The 25359-nt window shown below is 48.8% G+C and overlaps 12 protein-coding genes across 12 annotated transcripts; 8 read left to right on the plus strand and 4 right to left on the minus strand.

The window, feature by feature from the left end:
- Positions 1–57: 57 nt before the first annotated feature.
- On the minus strand, positions 58–2230 carry PEX2_068890 (putative copper amine oxidase; the record flags this gene model as incomplete). The annotated part of the gene is made up of 4 exons (XM_016744160.1): positions 58–193; positions 248–1218; positions 1271–1847; positions 1896–2230. 4 exons carry the CDS (start codon positions 2228–2230, stop codon positions 58–60), a joined length of 2019 nt encoding a protein of 672 aa, XP_016599873.1.
- A 378-nt stretch (positions 2231–2608) lies between these two features.
- PEX2_068900 (Amino acid/polyamine transporter I) lies at positions 2609–4381 on the plus strand (the record flags this gene model as incomplete). The annotated part of the gene is made up of 5 exons (XM_016744161.1): positions 2609–2841; positions 2901–2977; positions 3028–3306; positions 3357–3525; positions 3577–4381. The coding sequence occupies 5 exons, from the start codon at positions 2609–2611 to the stop codon at positions 4379–4381; spliced, it is 1563 nt and encodes a 520-aa protein (XP_016599874.1).
- A 794-nt stretch (positions 4382–5175) lies between these two features.
- Positions 5176–6102, minus strand: PEX2_068910 (uncharacterized protein; the record flags this gene model as incomplete). The annotated part of the gene is made up of 4 exons (XM_016744162.1): positions 5176–5421; positions 5471–5726; positions 5775–5910; positions 5964–6102. The coding sequence occupies 4 exons, from the start codon at positions 6100–6102 to the stop codon at positions 5176–5178; spliced, it is 777 nt and encodes a 258-aa protein (XP_016599875.1).
- A 1683-nt stretch (positions 6103–7785) lies between these two features.
- On the plus strand, positions 7786–8049 carry PEX2_068920 (uncharacterized protein; the record flags this gene model as incomplete). Its single annotated transcript, XM_016744163.1, has 1 exon — positions 7786–8049. The coding sequence occupies one exon, from the start codon at positions 7786–7788 to the stop codon at positions 8047–8049; it is 264 nt and encodes an 87-aa protein (XP_016599876.1).
- Positions 8050–9339: 1290 nt separating this feature from the next.
- PEX2_068930 (isopenicillin N synthase family dioxygenase) lies at positions 9340–10603 on the plus strand (the record flags this gene model as incomplete). The annotated part of the gene is made up of 4 exons (XM_016744164.1): positions 9340–9342; positions 9396–9698; positions 9753–9821; positions 9872–10603. 4 exons carry the CDS (start codon positions 9340–9342, stop codon positions 10601–10603), a joined length of 1107 nt encoding a protein of 368 aa, XP_016599877.1.
- A 1857-nt stretch (positions 10604–12460) lies between these two features.
- On the plus strand, positions 12461–12949 carry PEX2_068940 (Hsp20/alpha crystallin family protein; the record flags this gene model as incomplete). The annotated part of the gene is made up of 1 exon (XM_016744165.1): positions 12461–12949. The coding sequence occupies one exon, from the start codon at positions 12461–12463 to the stop codon at positions 12947–12949; it is 489 nt and encodes a 162-aa protein (XP_016599878.1).
- A 425-nt stretch (positions 12950–13374) lies between these two features.
- Positions 13375–14275, plus strand: PEX2_068950 (enoyl-CoA hydratase/isomerase family protein; the record flags this gene model as incomplete). Its single annotated transcript, XM_016744166.1, has 2 exons — positions 13375–13487; positions 13543–14275. 2 exons carry the CDS (start codon positions 13375–13377, stop codon positions 14273–14275), a joined length of 846 nt encoding a protein of 281 aa, XP_016599879.1.
- Positions 14276–14799: 524 nt separating this feature from the next.
- Positions 14800–15604, plus strand: PEX2_068960 (rhamnogalacturonan acetylesterase RgaE; the record flags this gene model as incomplete). The annotated part of the gene is made up of 2 exons (XM_016744167.1): positions 14800–14911; positions 14964–15604. 2 exons carry the CDS (start codon positions 14800–14802, stop codon positions 15602–15604), a joined length of 753 nt encoding a protein of 250 aa, XP_016599880.1.
- A 276-nt stretch (positions 15605–15880) lies between these two features.
- PEX2_068970 (isochorismatase family protein family) lies at positions 15881–18340 on the minus strand (the record flags this gene model as incomplete). Its single annotated transcript, XM_016744168.1, has 1 exon — positions 15881–18340. One exon carries the CDS (start codon positions 18338–18340, stop codon positions 15881–15883), a length of 2460 nt encoding a protein of 819 aa, XP_016599881.1.
- A 535-nt stretch (positions 18341–18875) lies between these two features.
- Positions 18876–20072, plus strand: PEX2_068980 (Ketol-acid reductoisomerase; the record flags this gene model as incomplete). The annotated part of the gene is made up of 1 exon (XM_016744169.1): positions 18876–20072. The coding sequence occupies one exon, from the start codon at positions 18876–18878 to the stop codon at positions 20070–20072; it is 1197 nt and encodes a 398-aa protein (XP_016599882.1).
- A 258-nt stretch (positions 20073–20330) lies between these two features.
- PEX2_068990 (threonine/serine dehydratase) lies at positions 20331–21499 on the plus strand (the record flags this gene model as incomplete). Its single annotated transcript, XM_016744170.1, has 2 exons — positions 20331–20664; positions 20730–21499. The coding sequence occupies 2 exons, from the start codon at positions 20331–20333 to the stop codon at positions 21497–21499; spliced, it is 1104 nt and encodes a 367-aa protein (XP_016599883.1).
- Positions 21500–21560: 61 nt separating this feature from the next.
- On the minus strand, positions 21561–24902 carry PEX2_069000 (Bromodomain transcription factor; the record flags this gene model as incomplete). The annotated part of the gene is made up of 4 exons (XM_016744171.1): positions 21561–22777; positions 23390–23481; positions 23816–24569; positions 24635–24902. 4 exons carry the CDS (start codon positions 24900–24902, stop codon positions 21561–21563), a joined length of 2331 nt encoding a protein of 776 aa, XP_016599884.1.
- Between the last annotated feature and the right edge of the window lie 457 nt (positions 24903–25359).

The following is a 25359-nucleotide window of genomic DNA, read 5'->3' on the forward strand; positions in this document are numbered from 1 at the left end:
ATTTCTTAATGCCTGACGTTGCTATGATACAATATTCTTGTTTTAAACTCTTTCCTATCAAATGTGTGCCTTCCGACAGCATTCCGCATCAGCTAGCCGTGATGATAAATTCTTGTTCGATGGTACATCGAGCGACGGGTTGGCTCCAAAGAAGTCCGCGGGTCGGATCATGAGTTGGAAAATCTCGACGGGCCTATAGCGAGTTAGTATGGCGTAAACGAAAAATGAGAGAAAAGAAACAACATACATCACAGGCCAATCTTCTACACGAGGATTGTGGGTAATGCCGAAGGAGTTCCAAACCACCACGTCGGTGTCAACAACAGAATCACCCCGGAGAACAGCATCTGCGACACCCTCAACTTCAGTTTGGCTCTGCAAAGTATAACGACCTCCAGCATAGAGCTCCCCCTCGCGATACTTGGTGACCCAGACATGGTGTTGAGCAAATTGAGCTCGACGCGCTTGCACCGATGCAGGATCGGCCAGTAGAGTCTGAGTGGCCAGTGGAATGAATTTATATCCCACGGGGTTCCCACTGATGGGATTCTTAATGTGAGGATTGATCATCTTAATGGTCCGATTGAGCTGCGGAGCGGCATCGATCCAAGATGCACGCTCGACGGTCTGCTTGGTGATTTGGTAGAAGTTTCCGTTCGGGTTGGTGACTGCATTCATTGGGACTGGGTGGGATTCCTCCACAACAACCGAGTTGTTAGGGCCATCGATAGCCGGATCAATTCGTACGTTGAAAATATGCTGATGGTTCTGAGCGAGAACACCGCCGCTCACCACATTTCCGTATTCACTGACCTTCCCGGCATCAATGTTGACCACGTTCAAGATACCTGTTGCGCGGGCTTCAACTGTAATGCCAGCGGACTGGTCGAATTTATATGCGAAGATGTATTCATAGTTGGCCAGTGTGATGATAAACTGGACAACGAGCTCCCGATTGCGTGTGACAACAGCGCGCCCGGTGCGCCAGTTGGAATGCTTCCAACCGATTCCATTGTCCTGTTCATGAAGACAAATCGCATTTGGAAGGGTCTGGGCGGTGCCGTCCGGCTGGGTGATAATGGCATCGAAATATTTAATGAGTCCGAGACAGTCACAGCCGAGTGAGAGGTTGTTGGCCATATTTCCGCCGCCTCCGTCGCCAAAGTCAAAGGCCTGTTTTCGGTGGTAAGGAGGTCGAGGATCGGCGTAAGGAACAGTCTAATTCTGGTTAGGGTTTTATGAGTTTCAGGGATAAGGGGTGAGGGCTTACCATTTCGCTGACTGCTAGTCGGTGCATCACACTGCGGCCATCATATGAGACATCGTGAATGGTCGCGCCCTCTCGCGGATTGAAAGCAACGCGGAACCGCCACTTCTGCCATTCGACTAGAGACTCGTTGGTGACCCGGAAGGAGGGACCCTCAGGTTGGACCACATTCAGTGGTTTAAGATCCTGGCGGAGACCCTCAGGTAGCAGCTCTGGTACGTACTCGGAGGGCTTGCAATGACCAATGATATCCCGCTTGAAGGTCTGCTCAAGTAGACCTTCACCTTTGCCGCCCGTGGCGGGTCGATCAACCCGGATAATCTCTTGGGTATGGGCGTCCATAACCGGGATGATGGGCAAGGGGAAAGAATAGAAGTTGGAGTCTTCATTCCCAGAGCGTTTGTCCTGAGCGAAACAAAGGCCCTGGAAAAAACGACGATTTTCATCGGTGGGATCTAGGCCACCATATGGCCATGGCTCAATGACGACCTCGAACCCTTCAGGAAGGTCGAATTCCGACAGTGCTTTCTGGAACAACGGTGATTTCATACATTGATCGACGAGAACATCAAATTCGTTCCTAGTCAATCATTAGAAAGATCCTTTAGGTCTAATGGGTTTTCCATACAGAGTCAAACTGGCATGATGTTCCGTCCCTACCACTGTGTGTTTCACTCGCGACTGTGAAACCACATCGATGACAGATTCGTGAAACTGGGGAATTCGGTCCGCTCCGATCACATCGTACTGGCACAGAGCTAGACGTGGGGGTCGTGGAGTGGTTGGGCTCAAACGACCGGCATGTTCCAACGCTAGAAATTCTTGGAGCTGAGGTTTAGGTGGTTCTTGGAGGAAGATCTCCCGGAAGTCAATCACGACATTTGGGTGAGCAGCTTTGACCACATCCCGGGCCAAATTGGTCTCTTCGATGGAGAGAATACTCAGTGGGTGCGAGTGAGCCATGGCAGCAATGAACAGAGTTATGGTTGTTTTCTCTCGGCTCTCAGTGAACTTATATCGAGACACATGCTCGGAACCTCGGAATGCTCGGAATGAGGTTCCATTCAACAGTGGAGATACGGAAATGATTCCGTGATGATAGACAATGATAAACCGAGATAGAGAATGGAAATTTGACAAAATGAGGGGGAAATACCAAGACATGATATCTCGGTTTGAGAAGATAAGCAATACCTTGTTCGATATACATATGTGGTAGCCTATGCGGATCATGGCCGTTTTTTTAAGGTTTGACTTTATGACCCTCTCCTTTTACATATAGACCTCGGGGCCCTGTTTCGTTTACTATATCTTATACTAAAACATAAGCCATCTACAGGAATGTGGATGATGGATTCCCTAAATAATGACACTAAAATGCCGCCTACAGAGAAACCGCTCAGCGATGAAGACCAACTTGTGGCTCTTGGCCATGTTCAAGAGCTCCGTCGCGAATTCTCCCTCTGGTCAATCGTCTGTCTCCAAATTTCCCTAATGGCCACCTGGGAGGCGTTGTCCTCGGTTGTTGCTACGGCTCTTACAAATGGTGGAGCGCCATGCTTGTTTTATAACTAGTGAGTTGTTCTCAATATCAGAAAGTAATATCGGAAGGCTGATTGTGTGGCCAATCTAGTATCATCACCTTGATTGGTACAATGTTCATTGTCCTTTCTTTGAGTGAAATTGCGTCTATCTACCCTACTGCTGGCGGTACGATCAAGTCTCCACGTATCCTAAGCCCGTTGCTAACATAACTAAAGGGCAATACCACTGGGTCCATTGTCTCACACCAGAATCGTACCAGGCCACCGCATCTTGGTTTACCGGTTGGATTTCAATTGGTGGACAGTTGGTGTTTTCCGCCTCCGCGGCCTTCGCAGCGGGATTGCAGCTACAGGCCCTCATCACCTTGAACAATCTCGACTCTTATACACCGACTAGATGGCAAGGGATGCTTTTCTATTGGTTCATTCTAGCTTACTCAACCGCGGTCAATATCTGGGGTTCCAAAATATTACCTCACACCAACACAGCAGCCGGTAAGAGAGCAATCCCTAAGAAACAAACTCACGGTCTAAATTATGAACAGGTGTATTACACGTCGTTGGCTTTATCGTAATAGTCACCATTTTGGGAGCAATGTCCGAGAAGCACTCTGCAAATTACGTCTTCGTCGAATTCTCCAACACCAGTGGATGGGACAATGATGGGGTTTCCTGGCTAGTAGGACTGCTGAGCACTATATATCCTTTCCTCGGGTACGATTATCCTACTCCTGAAGGAATTGGCGGAATGCTGATTATTTCTAGATATGATGCAGCGTGCCATCTAAGTGAAGAAATGCCAAAGCCGTCCCGTAATGTACCATTGTCCATGATAGGCAGCGTCATGATCAACGGTGTGATTGGCCTGGTGTATGCCATTGTCCTACTGTTCTCCTTGGGAGATCTACAATCCCTACTTGAGTCCAAGACGGGATTTCCTTTCATCCAGCTCTTTTTAAACGTCACTGGCTCCCCGGCCGGTGCCACCGTGTTAGCCCTATGCGTCACCTTGACCGCAATGGCTGCCAATGCTGCATGTGTGACATCTACCAGCCGTACAGCCTGGGCATTTGCACGGGACGGTGGTTTGCCAGCGTCGGAATTCTTCGCAGAAGTGAGTCCGACACTGAAAGTTCCGGTGTATATGGTTATTGTGGTTGGTCTTCTCCAAATGTTGCTTGGTTTTATCTATCTCGGCAGCTCAACAGCCTTTAACGCGGTGTTATCTATGGCAATTTTGGGAATGTATGCCTCGTATATTTCCCCAATTGTGTTCATGTTGATATATGGTCGACGGAAATCAGCGCCAATTTTCCGTGGACTTGGCTCGGGGTCATTCAACCTAGGGCCACTATGGGGACCCGTTGTGAACATTGTTGCCATACTTTGGCTCCTCATAGGCATGGTTTTTAGCACTTTCCCAACGGTCGAGCCGGTGACACCAGAAAACATGAACTATTGTATCGTGGTGACAATGGGATGGATGGTTATTGGAATTGTTTATTATTACCTCCTGGGAGGAAAGCAGCGGTTTACGGGTCCAGTGGTAGAGCTGGCGGAGGGCCTGTGAGTACTTACTGAGCCTTGAAGGTGACCATGAACAGTTGGGAATTGGAGTTTGCTATGATATTGTCTCAATGTCGAATATGAGGAGACAGAGCCTCGAACTCTGTGCCTGTCCCTTCATACTCGCCTGAACTGTGGTGGAATGCTTGTAGGTGCAAAGAAATGGAGTTTAATACAGAAAAACGTGACCTGGTTGGAGCTTTTGCATTATTGCAGGTTTCTCCAGTTAAAATCACAACATATTCTCAGTTCTTAACTATGGGCACATCAATACCAGATATTAATGCCCTACAATATAAGCCAGTAGGTATTGAATGAATGCATTTGCAATACATTGACTCTTTAGAGTTCCGTTAAGGGTCTCACCTCAATACCGCAATAAATGGTCCCATGGCGGTTGAGTAGTTGAGCTATGGTTAAAGATGAACTACGCATAATCGTCGGTATTGCAAACCAAAACTAATACTGAGAGCGTATAGGTTGACCTTGGGAAGTACTATATATGGAGAGAGATAGAAATATAAAAGTGATTGCGCACGCAAGAAACGGATTTGGAGCGGTAAACAGATTTCGCCAGTCCTTAACTCTCAATCCCAAATGTAACCAGTTATAGTAATGGACTGGAGTAGAATGGTGAATTAGGTTAGTCCAATCGAGAGGTTTGCAAAAATGACAGACGCGTTTCAATTTTTACATAGGTATATCCATTTCTGAAGCAAGTGATAATAATTGATATTGACCTAGGTCCGATTCAAGAAAAGAGCATCCCCAGATTGAGCTATGAAGCTACATTCTTCTTCATCTTGTTGCGTCATCCAAGAGGATCTCTGGCTTTTCGATATTCCTCCAACTGGGAATGAGAAACCCGGTAATAAGATACATCAAAACAACAGCATATTCCATCAACAAACCCATAGTCAGGAACGGGGCAATTGGACCCCTCAGATCACTCCACCTCAAGTCGGTTGGCTGGAATACGGACAGAAAGAGATATACGATACGAACGGCTATAAAAGGTGTAGCCAGAGCCGTGGAGGTGAGAATCTGAGAGGGTATTAGCTTTGAAAAAGTAGAGGAATCGGGGTCTGCGAACCGTTCTGCTTGTAACTGAGAGAGCCGAGCGTTGTGTCCAGAAATACCCTTGCATAGCGAGTAAACATCCGACAAAGACCACCACCATGATGTAACCGGTCTTGACAAGTTTAACACCAATGAGTACATCACTGTCGGTGTCACTCCCTTCCAGAGCCCCGCCTGCAACGGTAAGTCCGATTCCGACAATGAAAAGAAATCGGGACACAACTAAACATTGCCGAATTTGTCGGCTCATGTTTCGTTCGAGCGCCACACTGGAGTCTATTAGGCCATGATCCACAGATATTGGGGTAGTAACTTACATGATTCGAATAAAGCCCAAAGTTGCTGCAATCAAGGGAAACACGCCGGCATTAAGAAAGATAACAGAAGCTATCGACACGCCAAGACTGGAAGACTTCTCCGAGATAATGACCAAGATTCCCGCAGTGATTCGAACTAAGAAATCATGTTAGTACCTAGAAATGAGATCTTTGTAGTAAGATACTTACTGATAGAGAAGAAAGTCAAGATAATCCATGCCATGCGAGGTCGCTTGTGCCGATAGCACGCGAGATAAAGTGCAGTGGCCGTTACCGGTATATAGAACACAATCTGTGCGATACTCAATTTTGAATGGCTGCCCAACATGTTTTCGAAAGTTGCTGAATGGATAGTTTGTTTGATCTGTGGTCTTGTCAAGAAATAATGAGGAACTTAGAAGGGAATACATATGCTTTTATAGACATATTTCTTCGATTCTCCTTAAGCGCAGCCAGGCTGTGCTGAAATTCTCGCCATAGATGCTCTCGCAAGAACAGTACCCCTTTGGGTTTAGCGTTGGAACACTATTGATGGATGACTATTTTACTGGTCGATGGTGGCCCCACCAAGGCAGATCTCCCAAACGCCACGAATCTCACCAAAACTTGTGACTCAAAACCCCAAGAAAAGCACAATTAAGCGTTATCGACAAGTCTTGATTGTATAATTTTTAATCTCTTATCCGGTAATGCGACCCCACCATATAGGGCTTGCCTTATGAGATGGTCGGAGTAGCCGGTAAGTCAAGAGGCTGCAACACCTGTCGGAAAAGGAAGATTGCAGTGAGTGACGCTAGATCCTACACCAAAGCCCCGCTGACTTGGTTAGTGTGACCAGCAAAGGCCGTTCTGTGCCAAATGCACAGGCTCAAACCGAGTATGTGGCGGGTACCAGAAAGACACGGTATTCGTGATAGTTCAACCAGCCGCTAAGAAAACACATACCTTTCTCAAGTCTGTTTCTCCACAAGCTGAAACAAAGTTGGAGTCCCCTATCTCTAGTCCAGCCACTGAGGCTCAGGGCAATGAATTCAATTCCTTCACCGAGACAGGCTATGCCTATGCGATAATGCATAGACGTATCGAATGCCAAAACTTGATCCAAGCCTTCCTGTCAAACTGCTTCCCATTCAATTGGCACCCAACATCTCAATCCTGGATCCCCTTGCTTGCGGAGTTACCTACCAAAATTCAAGCACTGGATATGGCAAGCGCAGCCGTCGCAGCCTCGGCGATGGGACACATGCGTGGCGATCATGCTTTAGTCAAGCAAGGTCTAAACTACTATATCCAGGGCCTTCAACAACTCCAAAAAGCATTATGGGACCCCAGCCTCATGCGAGAAGATGGAACTCTGGCTGCGTGCATGGCACTCAGTCTATATGAGGCCCTTGAATGTCCCAACCTGGGATCCGAAGGTTATTTCAACCACTGTCGTGGTATCATCGCTCTAATTCAATCTCGCGGTCATAAGATGCATTCCTCGGGCGCGGGACATCGATTATTCCTTGGCGTCCGACTCCCGGGGGTAGGTTCGTGTAAAAGTCCAGTCTTGTTTATATATTAATCACCTTGCTAGATCCTGTTCTCTCTGAAACACCATACCTCGACTATTTTCTTGGAGTCTAATTGGATGGAACAACCTTGGGCAGGAATATCAAAATCGTCTCATGATCAGGTAATAGATTGCCTCGCCCAAGCTCCTACGATTCTAGAACATGTGCGATCATTACCCCGCCTGAGTATAACCCAACAGGTCGATTTACTCCAACATTTGATTCGTGAATGCTGGCGAATTGATAAACAGTTGGATGTTACCTATGATGCAATGCAATCACAGGACCTATACTGGCAGGTGCCTTCTCAAACTCCAACTTTATTTCCGGTCGTTTTCTGTTTCCGAAACGCCCAGATCGCTGCTACACTCACGCTCCTGTGGGCAACGCGAACGATGCTTTGGTCGGGTCTTTCCAATATGTACCAGCACTTGGGAACCATCACCCTTGACTCAATGGCTGGATATGAAGGTTCTATTCGGGGTAATCGGTGTGGAGAGTACCTATCCGTGGCACATCAAGTCTGCCAATCCGTTGAATACTTTTTGACAGATGACATGCTGCTAGCCGGGCCGTTATCTATTAGCCCGGCGCTTGGGATTGTGCTTGATAGTTTACGGAATCGAGCTGGCCATGGTGAAGAAATTGCGTGGATTCAATCAGCTCTGGAGGAAGTTCGGCGAAAAGGACTCCGTGTTCTGCAAGATGTGAATTTATAAACCATCAAGTATAAAGGATTCTGTGTTTAATACTACATATAATAAATGTCTCTAATAGGTATGCATACGGGTTTTTTATATAGTCTAGGATCCCCTGGGAACCCTCGTGATTCTAGCAAGAATTTGCCTCTGGTGGATAGGGCTAAGTCCCTAATTAGTCCCTACTTGGTTAATCTTCCTTCTCTCTCTTAACAGCTAGCTGAGTGTAACCAATGGTTTTCTTTTCTCAATAGGTTATTATCCCTTTGCTCGTCGATTTTATCTCTAGGCACTTCATTTAAATCGTTTTCAACAAGCAAGGGTACTAGGCCTTTGGCCCTACTACCCGGCAGCAAGATGAATCGTCTTAATGGTAATATTTTAATATTTTAATAGATTCGAAGTCACTTGTTAGTTGGATTTATATATCACGTTTAAAAACGCAAGAAATCGCGTAATTTAGATAATTTATAAATTACAGAGGTTTACTTAGAAAGTAGTAGTACTCCCGTCTGAATCCTAAATATATATCTAGTATTGAAATATTAATATTATTTTTTTTTCGCGGTATCTCGACCTCTACTGGTCAATTTCTATCTAAACTTTAAACTCCATATGAATAGTAGAAGGTTAGAATATAGCGATTATAAGATGCCCTTGGACTTTGCGGAGGTCTACTCTCTAGTGACACAAGTCTGCATATCAAACTATCATCGCCTGGGTCGCCAATTCCTTTCCCTGGCCATTGGCAACGGTCTGCTGCAATCGCCATTGCAAATATGATCGAAAATACCGTTTCGATATATGGCATTTACATGTTGCCATCGTCTTCAGGATCTTAATACGTTCCAGGAGGAAGCGCGGTCGCTGCGATCGGATTCCTAGTGACGTTGGCAGCCCTAATCATTTGTCTCGTGCATTATCACATTAACAAAACGCTGGATAATGCTGAGCCCTCGGGGGTTAATACTTCACCTAAACTCAAAGATGTAAGAAGCCTGGGCTGTTGGGTTCCGATATATTCTATGATCCCATGGAGCCAGGAGACTTTTTGCATACTCTAACTAGAAATGGAATATATGAAAAATTCGCGATTCTTAACTATAAAGTACATATAGATACATATTCTTTTACGTCTAAAAGGTGTCCTTTTCGACTGTATGTTGTACTCCGAAGAGCGGGGTTCTATTCGATCAGAACGACTGTCGCATTCGCCATCACAGTCCAATCAAGAAAGACTTTGGAATTGTTTTATTTTCGGATTCAACTCCGAACTCACTGCACTTCATTTCCAACTGTTTTTATTTCAAAATGGTATGATATCTGTTACATCCCACCACTCCTTGGAATTACGCTGATCTTGCAAGTCGGGTTCATCTTTCACTTCGATCCCTGTTCTGGATTTCTCCCAGGCACTATCCTCATCTAAACCCGCCTTTCTAGCAAGCCTTCGCGAAGCCCTTGTGAATGTTGGGTTTTTCTATCTTCGAAATGCTCCTATTTCAGCCCAAACCCAAGAACAGTTCATAGAAAAGGCCCTAGGTCTTTTCGAACTACCACTAGAGAAAAAGCTTGAGATCGAAATGGTCAATAGTCCGCATTTCTTGGGCTACTCAAGGCTTGGTGCAGAAATTACGGCGTTAAAGCCTGACTATCGTGAACAGTTCGATGTAAGCTCTGGGGCTCTGTCATTTATTGAAGTATTTCCTAACGCCCCTTTTCAGTTCGCAACCGAACTCCCCGCACCTGGTTCAGACGAGCCTTTGTATAGGAATGTGGTTGGTCCTAACCAGGTAAGATCTGATATTTGGGCTTTTGTATCAGTCAATGCTTATAATGTCAGTGGCCAGATGAAGCAGCGATCCCCGGATTTCGTGAATCATTCGACACATATCTGTCGGAAGTGAGCAACCTGGCAGAGTCGTTCCCAGGGTTGATTGCAGAGGCATTGGACCTCCCCTCAACTGCATTCGATCAGGTCTTTGACAACCCGCAGCAACATAAATTGAAGTTGATCAAATACCCTCCCCCACCTGAAGCTAGCAATGAGGAGTCTGGATTTCAAGGTGTTGGTCCTCATAAGGATTCCGGATTCCTCACGTTCCTTTTACAGGGTACACCTCACCATGGCCTCGAGGTACAAAATAAATCCGGCACATGGATTTCTGCTCCGCCACTCCCGGGAACATTGGTCATTAACATTGGTCGGTCCTTGGAGGCGCTGACTGGGGGAATCTGCACCGCAACCACTCACCGTGTAAGTCTACGGCCGGAGAACTTCCACAACACTGGGGGCTCTTTGGGACCTAGATTTTCCTTCCCGGTTTTCCAGGGAGTGAGTCTCGACCTTTCTGCCGATAAGATATCTTTGAAGATCCCAGCTCATATCCGTGACTTGGTGAAAAATGACAAGGTCAAATCGGATGCAGAAGCAACTTTTAACGAAATATTCCGAGGGAGTATTGGCCAGGGCACCTTCATTGCTCGAGTGACCAGTCACCAAGATGTTGGACAGCGATGGTATCCGGAAATATTAGCGAAAGCATTGAAGGGTCAGAAGAATTTTCTTAGCTGATTTGGTACATATCTATAATATCTCTTGGCATGAGAGTATCGCATATCCCTGCACAATTTAGACCAACGTTGTATGGGAGAGTTATATGGCACCTGCATGGCAGTGCGTGGTAAGAACATGCCTACATATATGTATGTTTTCTTTTTGGTAAAGCTTGTAAACACCTCAGTGCTGTACAAATCTCGTATTTTCCCCTTCATCTCGAGATTTTTCTTGTTTTCATAGCACTTTCTCATACCTTGATCTACTATGTGCAGGATCAAGTCGTTGCTCTGGCTTTCTGCAATAACAGTGTCCCAGTCCATCGAGGGTATCTCCAATCTTGTCACACGAGACTACCGGGTCATGTCAATAACTTCCATTTTACTTTGAATACCAATCCCACGGGAGACTATGATTCTTATGTTATGACCAACGGTCTAAATAGGACGATTTCGGTCAAGGGGACCTCCCTGAGCGCCCTATATTCAGGTAGGGTATTGAGAAAGAGTGAGATTCTCAGTGGTTGTAAGTTTGATTCTTATAGAAGAATAGATATTCTGTCACAAAGAGAAATGTAAGAAGAAGTTCAATGGCATATGGAAGGGTCAATGCCCAAATGTCTTGGCATATCCCCAATCAACTTCTCCACCTCAATTCTCTCCGCAACTCTCTTCTTCTCTCCACACCTCATCTCCAAGATGCCACGCGCCGTCCGAGGTTCGCTCCCCCTTTTTTTCTTCTCTTGCCTCTTAGATCTATTGCTAACATCTTATATCCTTGGCAGGTTTGCTAATCGAATGCGATCCCTCAATCAAATCCATGATCCTCAAGTACGATGAAGAGCGACATGACTACATAGTGGAGGATTTGGATGATGAGAACCACCTGGTCATCAAGGAGAGCCAGCTGCAGAACCTCAAGGTTCGCCTGGATCAGGTATATACTACACCCTAGCTCTTGAGGAGCTATTCAAGAGCCATTACTCACAGATTTGGCAGGACCTTGACGAAAAGATCATGCAGCTAGATGAATCTGAATCTGAATAGGGTTAGAACAAGCTATTTTGCACCGAAAACGAGGCCTACAGACGACAGAAAGCCAACCGGTCCTCGTATCTAAGTCCACAACGCACTCGCAGAAGACTGTCATGAATGTGCCCATCTCCCACCGCTTGTTACAAAGATCACATCACAATTTCACCGGTATTCAGTGGTTGAATGCATCTGATCGCCTCATTCAATCATTCGCCCTTCCTCTGACCGATGAGTACCTGGCCACTTTGCATGAAGAACACTGAATGATCGTGTGGGGGCCTGCTCTCAGGCAGCTGAAGGAAGGGTTGAGACCGTGCCACCCGAGGCTTGTCATACTTCAAAATGCTGTATATCCCAACTCCGGGCTGTTCTGGCTAGTAATACCCTTCCAATGAATGAGAGGCGTGTGGCGTGATCGAATATATGTGAAGCACATTAACAAAAATCACCGGGAAAACTATTACTCCGGTAGGGATAACCATGGACAACAATATAGTGTAGCATGTCACTCTTCAATAACCTTGGAAGATACATTTGATGACACTTTCATTCTGCTACAAACCTGCGGTCGTATACACTGTAGTCGTTCAATTACACCTTATTGCATAAGACAACAGTCACGACATCCATCGACTAGATGTCAACGACGAGTTACACGAAGCAGCGACTATCTTCTTTGTGTTATCTTTCTGTGTAAGGGCACATTCAGGTTTCCAGTGCATTATGGCTATATAAGTTCCTCGTGGACCCCCCGGGTGTCCAACTATCTTCTCATCACACACAGCCTGCAAATATCAGCTTCAGTATAAAATCACTTCTCTCAAGTTACCCAACTTCCAGCATGTCTCTTCTCCGTGCCAGCTTCCCCGGTCATGGCGACTTCGCCCCTCTGTTCCGTCTTCTTGACGACTACGATGACCACCGCTCTTCCCGCAACCAGTCCGTGGTTCGCTCGTTCTCTCCTCGCTTTGACATCCGTGAGAGTGAGGATGCATACCATTTCGACGGCGAACTGCCTGGCATCGATCAGAAGGACATCGATATCGAGTTCTCCGATCCCCAGACTCTGGTTGTCAAGGGTCGCACTGAACGCGAGTACCACAAATCCGATCCATCAGCTGAGGCCAAGGAAGGCAAGGAAACCGACGAAACCAAGTCCACCCACCGGTTCTGGGCCAGCGAGCGCTCAGTCGGCGAGTTCCAGCGTGTCTTCTCCTTCCCGACCCCTGTCGACCAGCACAATGTCAAGGCCAGTCTGAAGCATGGTATCCTGTCCATCAAGGTACCCAAGACCACTGCCGCTACTTCCAAGAAGATCACCATTGAGTGAACAGCTCACTTCCTACACTGGAGCCACGAAATATTCTTTGGCAGTAGTATTGCATGAAACTTGAACTTTTTACTCTCGCGTAACTTTTTTTTCATGTATGCCATATTATTTTCTTAATTTTTCTTCGTATATTCATGATCGGAGGCCTCGGCACGTGCAAATCTTAAGTTGATACGCAAAATATAATATCGAGTCTTATAATTTTCAGAAAATCAAGCAAGCCTTGGAATAACAAGTAAATAATAAACAAGGTCTTATATCATTCAAGGTGTCTTAAAGCATTCCAAGGCATTCAAGAGTTGACATTCGGTTGTTGCTCACGTTCTTTCCAAGTGCCGAGGTCCCCCGCTGTATAACAACAACTCTTTTATACTCCCACCTCTCTCTCTTTCTCTCTCGCCGGAAACATTCATCCTTCTCAAAATATGGCTGACAACTACTCTTTCGAATATTTTACCGTCCGACTTCCCACCGATCATCAATATGTGGCCCATGTGGAAATCAATCGTCCGGAAAGGTTGAATGCCTTCATCGAAGTGTGAGCGCTAACTCCCCCAAACTTCTGACCATATCATCTAATAAATTAAATTCAGTATGTGGGAAAATATGGCCCAGATCTTCAACAAGCTTTCCTTGGATCCTCGCGTTCGCGCAATCGTCCTCAGCGGCGCTGGAGAGAAGGCATTCACCACCGGGCTAGATGTCAAAGCAGCCTCGGAAGGTCTTCTGTCGTCAGACACCAAGACCGACCCAGCTCGAAAGGCAGCCGTTTTGCGTCGCCATATCACCGCCTTCCAGGACTGCATCACCGCGGTAGAGCGTTGTGAAAAGCCCGTTATAGTTGCCCTTCATGGATTCTCATTGGGACTCGGCATTGACCTGTCAACGGCGACGGATATTCGTCTCTGTGCCAGGGATACCCGGTTCGGGGTCAAGGAAGTCGATATCGGAATCGCAGCAGACATCGGTACCCTCAGCCGACTCCCCAAGGTGGTCGGAAATTACGGCTGGGTAAAGGAGGTCGCTCTGACAGCGCGCGAGTTCGGCGCCGAGGAGGCGCTGCGTGTGGGATTCGTTAATGCAGTATACGATAACCGCGACGCCACCATTGCGGCCGCATTTAAGCTCGCCGACCTGATAGCCAGCAAGAGCCCCGTGGCTGTGCAGGGCACCAAGGAGATCTTGAACTTCTCGCGCGACCACTCTGTGCAAGATGGACTGCGATATACGAGCGTATGGAATAGCGCTGCTTTGCAGACGCAGGATGTCTCGGCAGCTCTGCTGTCTGGGTTGCAAAAGCGTACTCCAACATTCGAGAAGTTGTAGTGATGACGAATCCACTATTTCCCACTTGTATATATGGTCAAAATATCTAGTCTGCTAATATTCATCGTCGTATTTTTACCAGAAACCCCTGTGTATTTGCCAAGGAATGTCACCATCGTTGCACCTGACCGTGCTCAGCTATATACGGATTATATCCGTACATATGAACTGTTTTCGGATAAATTCCCGGCCTTTTACCCACAAGTCTTACATTGTTTCAACTCCGTGTACTCAGACCTTTTTATTCTGACGAGTTTCCATGAATCAGAAGCGACGACGATCAACGGGTCCCCGCATTCCCTCCCTCTGCATGTTTCATACGGCTTTTCTCCGGAACGCCATGAAACTCGACAGCTACACCGTCTATACCCCACTGGAAGTGTCGGCTTTTCCCACGTATCCAAGCTACTGCATAACATGGCCAGAAAAGATATAAAAGCTCGAAGAACCTACCCATTTCATAGAGAAACAGAAACATTCACTTAGACTTTCCCACTGAAATCTTGTTCTATATTCTTGCCACCATGAAATCTGCTATTCTTCTCTCCGCGCTCATCCCCAGTACGCTGGGTGCAACTATCTACCTTGCTGGTGACTCGACTATGGCAAAGGGTGGAACTGGAGGTAGCACTGCTGGTATGTCTCTTCTCTTTAGGCCTCTAGGATAGCATCATGCTAATACTCCCAGGTTGGGGGGAATATGTTACGCCCTATACCTCACTCACCGTCTCCAACCAAGCTGTCGCCGGCCGTAGCGCACGGTCATACACACGCGAGGGCCGGTTCGATGCCATTGCAGCAGTGGTTCAGTCTGGAGATTGGGTGGTTATCGAGTTCGGGCACAACGACGGTGGCTCTTTGACTCCTACCGACAATGGGCGTTCCGATTGTTCCGGCACAGGCAGCGAGACCTGTAGCACAACCTACAACGGGGTCGCCGAGACAGTGTTGACCTTCCCGGCATACATAGAGAATGCCACCAAGGTGTTCAAGGCCAAGGGCGCGAATGTGATCATCTCGAGTCAAACACCCAACAACCCCTGGGAAACTGGTACTTTTACCTATAGCCCGTCGCGGTTTGTGGGCTATGCGCAGCTGGCAGCTGCAGCGGCTGGCGTACCCTACGTTGACCATGGCGCTTATGTGGCAGATCGATTCAAGACACTTGGTCTGACTGCTGTCGATGCATACTTCCCCTCGGATCACACCCACACCAGTGCTGCCGGTGCATCGGCAGTGGCTCAGGCCTTTTTGAAGGCTGTGGTTTGTGGGAATGTTGCGCTGAAGAGTTCTCTGAGCACCACCTCTTTCCCTGGTTCATGTCTCTAAATGAACAGCAGAGTAGCAAGTACGGGACCTATACAATCTGAGATTATTATGTATATAACTGTGCTGCCTGTAGCGCAAGATAACAAAGGATTGGGTAGTCAGCTGAACAACTATATCCAAAGGGAATTGTGAACTGGGCTTCAACCAGTCTGGCTCATGGCCAGGTAAATTCGTAAGGTTTCGTAATATGTCCATAGCTAAGATAGAAACGATGAAATACAAAAGCTGTCGTTGAAAGAGCTTTCTTGTGGAAATAAAATCACAGTCAGTCACACTTCATTCCTCCAGAATAGACCGAACGATACCCCGGTTCTCGACTCGGTGATAATATTGATTCACGCTCACGAACCGAGAATCAAATGTACCTTGACTCTGTACAATCTCCCGTAGGACTGGCCATAGAGAGCAATCGTCAACGGTGAACACGGAGCCTCCTAGGTAATGCTGGCCATGCAGAGTACGCTCCCAATCCTCAATCCCGTATTCAAACACACTGGCTGATTTGGTGGCACAGTGCTGACGCCAGTGTGCCAGAAACTGGTCAATCGTTGACAAGAAATTGCCGCCGCATAACGACTCTATACCTGGCCGTGAGACCTCAGCAGACCGGTTCGCCATGTGCGCTAGTATAACGGAGTCACCCGCGATTGTTGTTCCATCAGGCGTTTCATATATAGGCAGTGTCATTGAGTGACTGTTTCCAGCTCCCGGTTGTTCATGGTTGGTGATCAATCGATATCGGACGCCGCTTTCCCCTAGGCAGAGACGCACACGCAAATTGGCCACAAGATCACAGCCAAGTACTAGCTGCCCTGTTGACGTAGTCACAAAGTTGACCACGTCAAAGCCCCCACCATACACGGCATCCCAATTGAATTCGGTGGCACGATTTTCCTGGCCAAAAGCACCAATGAGACGTGCTGTTTCAGCTGGATCCCCATGGGTCACGGTGCGAGCCTGGTCCAATGTCTTACTGACAGCCCCTTGTCCCCATATTTTGTTGGCCACAGGGTCGATGAAGGTACCAATATGACGGAAAGTCAGGGAAATGCGCTGCCCGCCGTAGGCTTGCTCCTCGGTAGATTTGGTCGCATTTGGCCGCTTGTCGGCCCGGATGCCATGAAGCCATCGCATGTTCGTCTGTGGGCCGAGTACAAAAAGTGACTTGTGTGGTAGAGGCACGCGCTGGGTTGTTCGACATGGTTCAGTGCCCCCCTCGGGCTCAGATGCCGAAGCCTTGGTACGGAGAACCATCACGCGCTCGGCGCCTAGACTGACGTTACAAATGAAAGACCCTCGCACAATATCCAACGTCTTATCTGAGTGCTCTGATATGCGATCCTGGCCATCACGATAAAGTTGAATAAGCACATGGTTCAAGGGGTGGCCTAATATGTGTTCAACCGCCATGCGCACTTCATCAACCGCCGAGGTGAATGGCTTCAAGGGTGGAGACTCGTCTGCCGGGTGACGATATATGGGTATGGCTCCATCGGGTCGAGGTAGACCCTGGACTGCAACCAAGCGGGGAACCTGTCCCGACAGATGATACATCTTCTGCCAATCTACCTCCGCATGTATACGCTCAAAGGAGTTTGGGGCTAAGTTGATATTGTTCACGAGGCGCGAGTCGCCCTCCCCAATGTTTATTTGGGATGTGTTTGGTATTTCCATGACTTGTACAGGTGTTGTTTCCCCGTCAAGGTCGTTGCAAGATCCAATTGAAGGTTCTTTTGGGGTTTCTCGGCGCTTTGGACGACGGACGCGCACGCGCACCTTCTTTTGGTCTTCCACTGGACCCCGCACCTGCGCAGCAGTGGTGCGCTGTGCGCGAGAAAGACTAGCGTGTTCCGAAAGTTTCGGGTCTTCTGGCTCACGCGAGTCATCTGTGGGAGAAGTATCCGCGGTATTCCAAAATTCTAGACCATCCATGACACTCTCGAGGCCAGCCGTAGCTGCTGACCTCTTAGGCTGCTGTGCGCCTTGACGAGCAATTGCCTCAGTCTCATCCCAATCTAGCTCCTGAATGAGCTCTCGAGCAGTGATACCAGTCGCTCCCAGGATATCCGCCATACGTCGCATTGCTTCTTGATGCCGCTGGAAATCGCGGAACCCCAAGCAATCCTCCACGAGAGTTACTGAAAACCCATTGCGGACAGCATCCAAAGCGGTCGCAAACACAGAGACATTAGACAACGAGCCACAAAGGTACAACTCGGTCACAAAGCGTGTCCTGAAGGACAGCACAAGGCCAGGGGACTCCAGGGCAGAGTATCCTGTCTTATCCACTACGGTATCATGCTGGGCGTTGATGGCGGCTAGAATCGGCGCGGGGAACTGATATCCGGGGGTATGCGGGTCACAGCATAGCGAAGAGTCGGCGGAGAGAAAGGCTTCAGGGTCGACAGGTTCTGGTTCATCATGGTCCGACCCAACTTCAATTATATCCGAGGTGGGTATCTCCTTGGCGCGCGGTGGCTCTTTGTCCAAGACAATGCGATTACCAAAGTTCCAGTCGACGATGGTCTGCGGTGATTCATATTGTGAACGCACCCAAATTACATCGCCAACATGACGGAATGCAGATGCCAGCTGTGGGAGGGTGTCGAGGATATCTTGTGTATTGGGGATATGCAAAGCCCCGGACGGACGGACGAAGTCATTTTGAAAGTCCAGTATTAACAAGGCCTTCCGGGTCTGGATGGTGGGCAGATCACCGAATGAGAAGACACTCATCCTATAGACATGGCATGACCAACCCTACAAAGACATGGGCATAAGACGCGGGGGTGGCGGAGGGACATAATGGAGGAGGCCTGAGGCAGAAATAGTACTTTTGGGAAGGAACGAGTCTAAGAAAAAAGTCGAGGCAGGTACGAATGATCATCACGTGCCAAGTGTATATAAAAAATAAATAAGTCTGGACCCTCCTGATATCCCGGAGATGGCTCCTACTCCGGGGAAAACATCCATGAGATAGAGTCATAAAATAATATGAGCCGTAATCTACGGAGCACCTCCGTCTCCGTACCCAAGTATGCTTGTCGCACTGGGAGACGCAATTCATGACATAATATATTATCCCCCTCCAATCAATACAGTGGCCGGTGTCGGTGTGGGTCTCCGGGGAGCAAGGTCTGCTCTCCGAAAATTGCTACGGTGACTCGAATCGCCCAGCCATATTTGCCCATTATTTAAATTCCCAAGCTTCCCCGGTTCGTCTTCTTCTTTTCCTTCACTCTCCACTCTCCTCTCTTTCCACATCTTCACAATGGCTTCTCGTGGTCTTCCCCGTGCCCTCCGCCTCGCCCGCGTGGCCGCTCCTCGCTCGGTCATCACCGCAGCTCTCCCTCGCCCTGCCATCGCTGCCGCTGCCGCTCTCCCCCGTGTTTCCTCGGTCGTCACCCCCGTCCGTGGTATCAAGACCATTGACTTCGCCGGTGTCAAGGAGGATGTCTACGAGCGTGCCGATTGGCCCCGTGAGAAGCTCCAGGAGTACTTCAAGGATGATACCCTTGCTCTCATTGGTTACGGCTCCCAGGGTCACGGTCAGGGTCTGAACCTCCGTGACCAGGGTCTCAACGTCATCGTCGGTGTCCGCAAGGATGGTGCCTCATGGAAGGAGGCCATCCAGGACGGCTGGGTCCCCGGCAAGAACCTGTTCGATGTCAACACCGCCATTGAGAAGGGTACCATTGTCATGAACCTGCTCTCCGATGCCGCCCAGTCCGAGACCTGGCCCACAATCAAGCCCCTCCTCACCAAGGGCAAGACTCTCTACTTCTCCCACGGTTTCTCCCCCGTCTTCAAGGACCTCACCAAGGTCGATGTCCCCAAGGACATTGATGTCATCCTCGTTGCCCCCAAGGGTTCCGGCCGTACCGTCCGCACTCTCTTCCGTGAGGGCCGTGGTATCAACTCCTCCATTGCCGTCTTCCAGGACGTCACCGGTCAGGCCAAGGAGCGCGCCATCGCCATGGGTGTCGCCGTCGGTTCCGGTTACCTTTACGAGACCACCTTTGAAAAGGAGGTCTACTCTGACCTCTACGGTGAGCGTGGCTGCCTCATGGGCGGTATCCACGGTATGTTCCTCGCCCAGTACGAGGTTCTCCGTGAGCGTGGTCACAGCCCCTCCGAGGCCTTCAACGAGACCGTTGAGGAGGCCACCCAGTCCCTGTACCCCCTGATCGGTGGTATGGGTATGGACTGGATGTACGCTGCTTGCTCCACCACTGCCCGTCGCGGTGCCATTGACTGGTCCAGCCGCTTCAAGGACACCCTGAAGCCCGTCTTCAACGACCTCTACGACAGCGTCTACAACGGCACTGAGACCCAGCGCTCCCTCGACTACAACTCGCAGCCCGACTACCGCGAGAAGTACGAGAAGGAGATGCAGGAGATCCGCGATCTCGAGATCTGGCGCGCCGGAAAGGCCGTCCGCTCTCTCCGCCCCGAGAACCAGAAATAAATAATACCTTGATACCCGTGGGGGTTCAAAAAAATGATGATGTACTATGAACTGTTCTTTTTGGGTTTCAGGTCGAAAATATTATTTTGAGGCTTTACCGGCCATTCCCCAGTTACTTTATTTTTATCTTTTTTCCATCTCCATTCCGTAGCTTGTACCTGCAGCTGTAGCGCGCCGAAGCTCGGAGAAGAATCCGGGGTAAAAATAAGAGTCATACTTGTACTTTCCGTCTCTTTTCCCTTCTTCAACTAAATCAAAATGACTTCGCCTGCTATTGCAGCTCAATCGCTCACCCCGGCCGCAATTCAAGCGGCATACGGTCTCATCCAGCCCCATGTGCACCGTACGCCGCTGTTGACATGCAAAACGCTCGATACCATCGCGTCAACACCGCAATCCACCGAAGCCTTGGTCGGAACACCGTTCGAAGGACAAACTCCAGCTCACCCACAATTTCGATTCTTCTTCAAATGCGAGAACTTTCAGAGAATCGGTGCCTTCAAAGCACGAGGTGCATTCCATGCATTGCTGCGACTGTTGGAGGAGCGCGGGGACGAAGTCAAACAGCGCGGGGTGATTACACATAGCTCTGGTATTTTCTGGTCTTCTGCTGCAACAAGTCAAAATTATACATGCTAAATCCTCTCCTATTTTTAGGAAACCATGCACAAGCCCTCGCCCTCGCTGCCTCGACGCTGGGAATTCCCGCCTATATTGTGATGCCCCGCATCAGCACGCCATCGAAGATTGCGGGTACGCAGTCCCATGGGGCGGAGGTCATCTTCAGTGGCTCGACAAGTGTGGAACGTGAAGCTGTGGTGGCAGAGATTCAGGCCAAGACAAATGCCATTCTCGTGCCACCATATGATGACTTCAATGTCATTTGTGGGCAGGGTACAACGGGATTGGAGCTGGAGGCTCAGCATGCCGAACAAGCTGGCTCCCGAACCCTGAATGCGGTTATCACTCCTATTGGTGGAGGTGGCCTCAACTCCGGCGTGGCGACGTGGTTCTCGGATAAGCAGACACGCGTGTTCGGTGCAGAGCCCAGCTTTGAAGGTGCAGATGATTGTCGACGCGGGTTGCAGGCCGGAAAGCGAGTGGAAGCCGTCGGCACCCTCACTATCGCAGACGGGCTACGCACTCCCGTGGGATTACTCAACTGGGAGGTCATCTCCAATCAGAAGAAGGTGGAAGGCGTGTTCGCAGTCACCGAAGAGCAGATCAAGTCAGCCATGCGGTTGGTTATAGAGCGCATGAAGGTTGTTGTTGAGCCGAGTGCAGTGGTTGGACTAGCTGTGTGTCTCTTCGATGAGAACTTCAGACGACGAGTCGAACAAGAGGGTGGCAAGGATGGATGGGATGTTGGCGTCGTGTTCAGCGGCGGCAACACAACCGTCGAGGCAATCGCCAAGCTGTTTACATGAACCTACGAGATCGAATAGGAAACATTGTCATAGATGAATATACACGAATAGAATCATTCAATCAATGATCAGGATCTGTCATCTCAACGCCAGAGTCTCGCACGTAAAATGAAAAGCTCCCACCATTGTTCGCCTCGATTGCTTCCACTATGCGACGAGGCCATTCATCACGTCCCCACGGATTGACCCATGCCGATATCTTCCCTTGTTGAACCACGCTCTGCCGTGAAGGGGCGTCTTTCACAGCTACATGGGCGGCCATACTCGGTGGAAATGGGCGAACAGAAGATCGGTGCACAATTAGACGCAATGTTGGAAAAGTGCCCCAGGGCGCAGGGAGAATAGGTCTCAGCGATGGAACACGAGCCTGGGACTGATCGTAGTGACCAGGGCCAGAAGCCCGACTTCCTGAGACCGTTGCGGTATACACAATGGCGCACTGAAACTGACTCTGTACACCCTTCAACTGCCTCACCAGCTCGGTATAGAGGTCAGACAAATGGAAACTCTTTTTTTGCTCGCGCTCAGAATCTATTTCTGCCTGAGGACGCCCAATTTCTTCGGTCCGAGCGACTTCGTCACGCAGCCGGTCCTGCAAGAAGAAGGCGGTGGCACTGTCAATGGCGATCATTTGTAAGGGACGTGATGCGGAACGATGTCGCGAGAGATCGAAAAGGTACGAGTCTAGCGTGTGGATCGTGGCCAAAAGAGCGGATGAAGATTGCGGACGAAAGACGTGGACATGCTGTAGCGAAGACACGAGCATTGATTCAAGATGATGATCCGCCGTGCTTGCCGGTTGAGCTTGAGCCCCAAGATTCGATTCAGATAGTCCTCGCTGCTGTAGTACGATACCTCGAGCCACAGTTCTTAGTCTTTCGACATCAAATCGGTCGTCGGCATCTATGAATACCACAGCTGCCTCTTGACCACCGACTGAGATCTCCCCATATTGTCGTGGCAAGATAGCGAGAGCCGTAAGATAGTACAGTAGTTGTGACTTCCCCGAAGCCGACAGGCTGCTTGAAATCTCCACGATAGGAACCTGCTGTTTCTTGCTACCATCTGGGTCTGAGAACAACACATTGGCAGGTGGGTCAATGTCTTGCGCAGCGTGGATTTCATCCGGACTAGCCGAGAGCTCACTATGCAGCAGAATGTTTTCATCGTCAATAGTCTGCGCACTTATAGATTGAGGTTGCCCATCGATCACAGCACCTGACACAGGAAGTGCTTTCGGCGCAAAGACTTCAAGCAAAGTGTCCAGAACGGGCACACCTAATGAATGTGTGTCATAGCTTGAGTGACCAGGATATAAATGGGCCAATCCAGAGAGTATCTAAAACTGGTCAATTCCGTGCATTCAAATGGATAGGAAAGCTGCAATACCTCATCTAGTCCCTCTTGGTGTACATCGGCTAGCGATCTCTCCCCGAGATTGGCTGCCATGGGTAAACAATGGTCTGCGTCATGGATCTGGCCTCACTATGTTTGAAGCACGTATAAAGTCCAGTAACTCGATGCGAGCAAAGTGGTAGAAGTGTAGAAGTGATGCGAGCGGAAACCCGAATAGCGCGGGCTGACGGAGCTTCCGAACTTCCAACCTTTCCCTTCAAATTCACTTCGAATCCTTTCCCTTCAACAAAACCTCCCCAAATCCGAGTCTAGTTCAATTATCTCATATTCACCATTGAAAATTACAATCGCAAATTACAATGGCTCCTCTCGTCCCCATATTCTCCGCTGAATCCCTCCCCGATCATGTCAACACCGTCCGCCGCAACTTCCAAGAGAAACGCCGCAAAGGCGAACAAGTCAACCTCAAGGAGTGTCCATTACTCGAAATGACACAATTCTCTTGCAATCCACCACAAAATGGGGTTCCCGAACCAGGGGTTGTGGTGTGCGAGCCTGTGGTGCGGTTGTTCCGACGGTAAGTCTTGAGCATCGAGTTCGAGTCAAATGGCAAGCTGATCTCGTAGCTGTGCTGGTGGATTAATGGTTGAAACAACAGCATGGGAGCCAATTAGACTGGCAGAGGAAGCGAAACAAAAGCAAACAGCTACTACGAAACAATGAGGGGGACTACTTTGGATTACGAATGCGCATTGGGCGGAGTCTGGCTATATGAAATTACAATTACTTGCAGGTTTCAAGGATAAAAGTTGCATTCTAAATAATGCTTGTGACTGCGATGGGGTATCTCCTCAGATCATGCTCCTGAACTAAAACACAAGCGCCAGCCCATAATCGTGGAAGAAAGAAAAGAAAAGAAAAGAAAAGAACGCCGGTAGACCTTATGCCTTTGTAATTTACATGTCAATCATGACATCCGCTGGGTCGACACTTGCTGGAGGCTTTGGAGTCTTCTCCTCTCCTCGCCGTGCATTCGAGCTCGTCCGGCGCCAGAGATCTCGCTCACAGTTGACAATGGGGCCCAACTCCATATTCCACGAAAGCTTGAGCCGAGATTTGGTGTCGGCATCTGCCGGGTGTCCCGAATCAATATCCATAGCTGAGCTGGTGAATGAGTCCTTGCTATGCTTTTTGGATAGTCCCTTGATTGTCTTTTCGAACATGCTTTCCATGCTGTCCATTCTCCGACCCCAAAGTTTCTTATCGCGGCTAGTCGAGCCCGTCTGATTGTCGCGGAAAGCGGCGCTCGCTAGTTTGCGCAAAGCTTCCTCGCCATGCCGTCCATCCTCTGCGGCGCGTTCCCTAATCTTGCGCGGGTCGTTGTCTCGTCCAATGAAAACCGCGGTGGCAGAATAGGTATGTTTGCTAGGGAAGCTCGGGAAATGTTTTGGGATGTAAGGACGATTTGCACGGTCGTCTTCGCTGCTCAGAGCCGTGAGAAAGGGGAGAGATTTTGATATCTCATTCTCTGGTGGGGGAGATGGTAATAATGTTGGCGTGGGTTTGTCTGAGGGCGCTGCTTTGAGATGAGGGAGAAGATCATCGGGATTGAGGCGGAAACGCTTCAGAGCGTGGTCAAAATCTTGCGGTATTGGTTGGACACGTCGCGCAGATAGCATGGACTGGCGGACGAATGTGGAGAGTCGTAGCATGTCTGGAGATTTCAGGCGCAACCCGTCAATTCAAGCTTCAAAATGGATGCAATGTCAAATCACGTACACTCCTCAGTAGCACTGCAGAGACTGGAAAGTGCAGCTGGATCGGCCAACTCAAACCCTGAGTCCTTCAAAGTCTGGCCGATTGCACGATTCATCAATTGGTCGAGGTGGGTATCATCTTGCACGACTGGCTCGGAGGTGGATGGGAGAACCACGGGCTCCTGTAAACGATGGTGGTGATGATAGTAGCGCTTGATACGCTTTGGATTGTTCTGGTCGATGGATGGAGAAGGTCGTTTGATATGGGCGCTCGATGTCGCCATGGCCATTATATTGGTCTGATCAAGAAGTGGTCGTCCTGACCAGGCAATGTTATCGAGTTGGGTCACGTGCTAAAGGCGGTGAGTAGATGGATGAGCAGCTGTCATAGACCTTCAGGGACTCATATGAGGAAGCAATGTGAATGGCTTTTTTGAGGACCTTAAGTAGAAAGAGGACATTCAATATGTAGACAAGAAAATAATGCCACTAGATTAAGCTTTGTTTATCTCACACATCCTCCATTTCGAGGGCTTCCTTTAGTTGCTGTGACCCTTGCTAGGTAGTTTTGGAGGGCGAAATACTCATTTCATTAGGGTAAACGATTCAGTATATAGAAAGTTACAAGAGAGTAAATCCGATATCGTATTTCGCTGCCCCTAAAATAATACTAAGGGAATGGTGAACATGCCATAGTTCGCTCTCCTCTCATAGCAAGACCGACCAATCCGGCGGCTCGCTTAGTCC

The sequence above is a fragment of the Penicillium expansum genome, assembly GCF_000769745.1.
Source record: "Penicillium expansum strain MD-8 chromosome Unknown contig224, whole genome shotgun sequence".
In the NCBI taxonomy this organism is placed as follows: domain Eukaryota; kingdom Fungi; phylum Ascomycota; class Eurotiomycetes; order Eurotiales; family Aspergillaceae; genus Penicillium; species Penicillium expansum.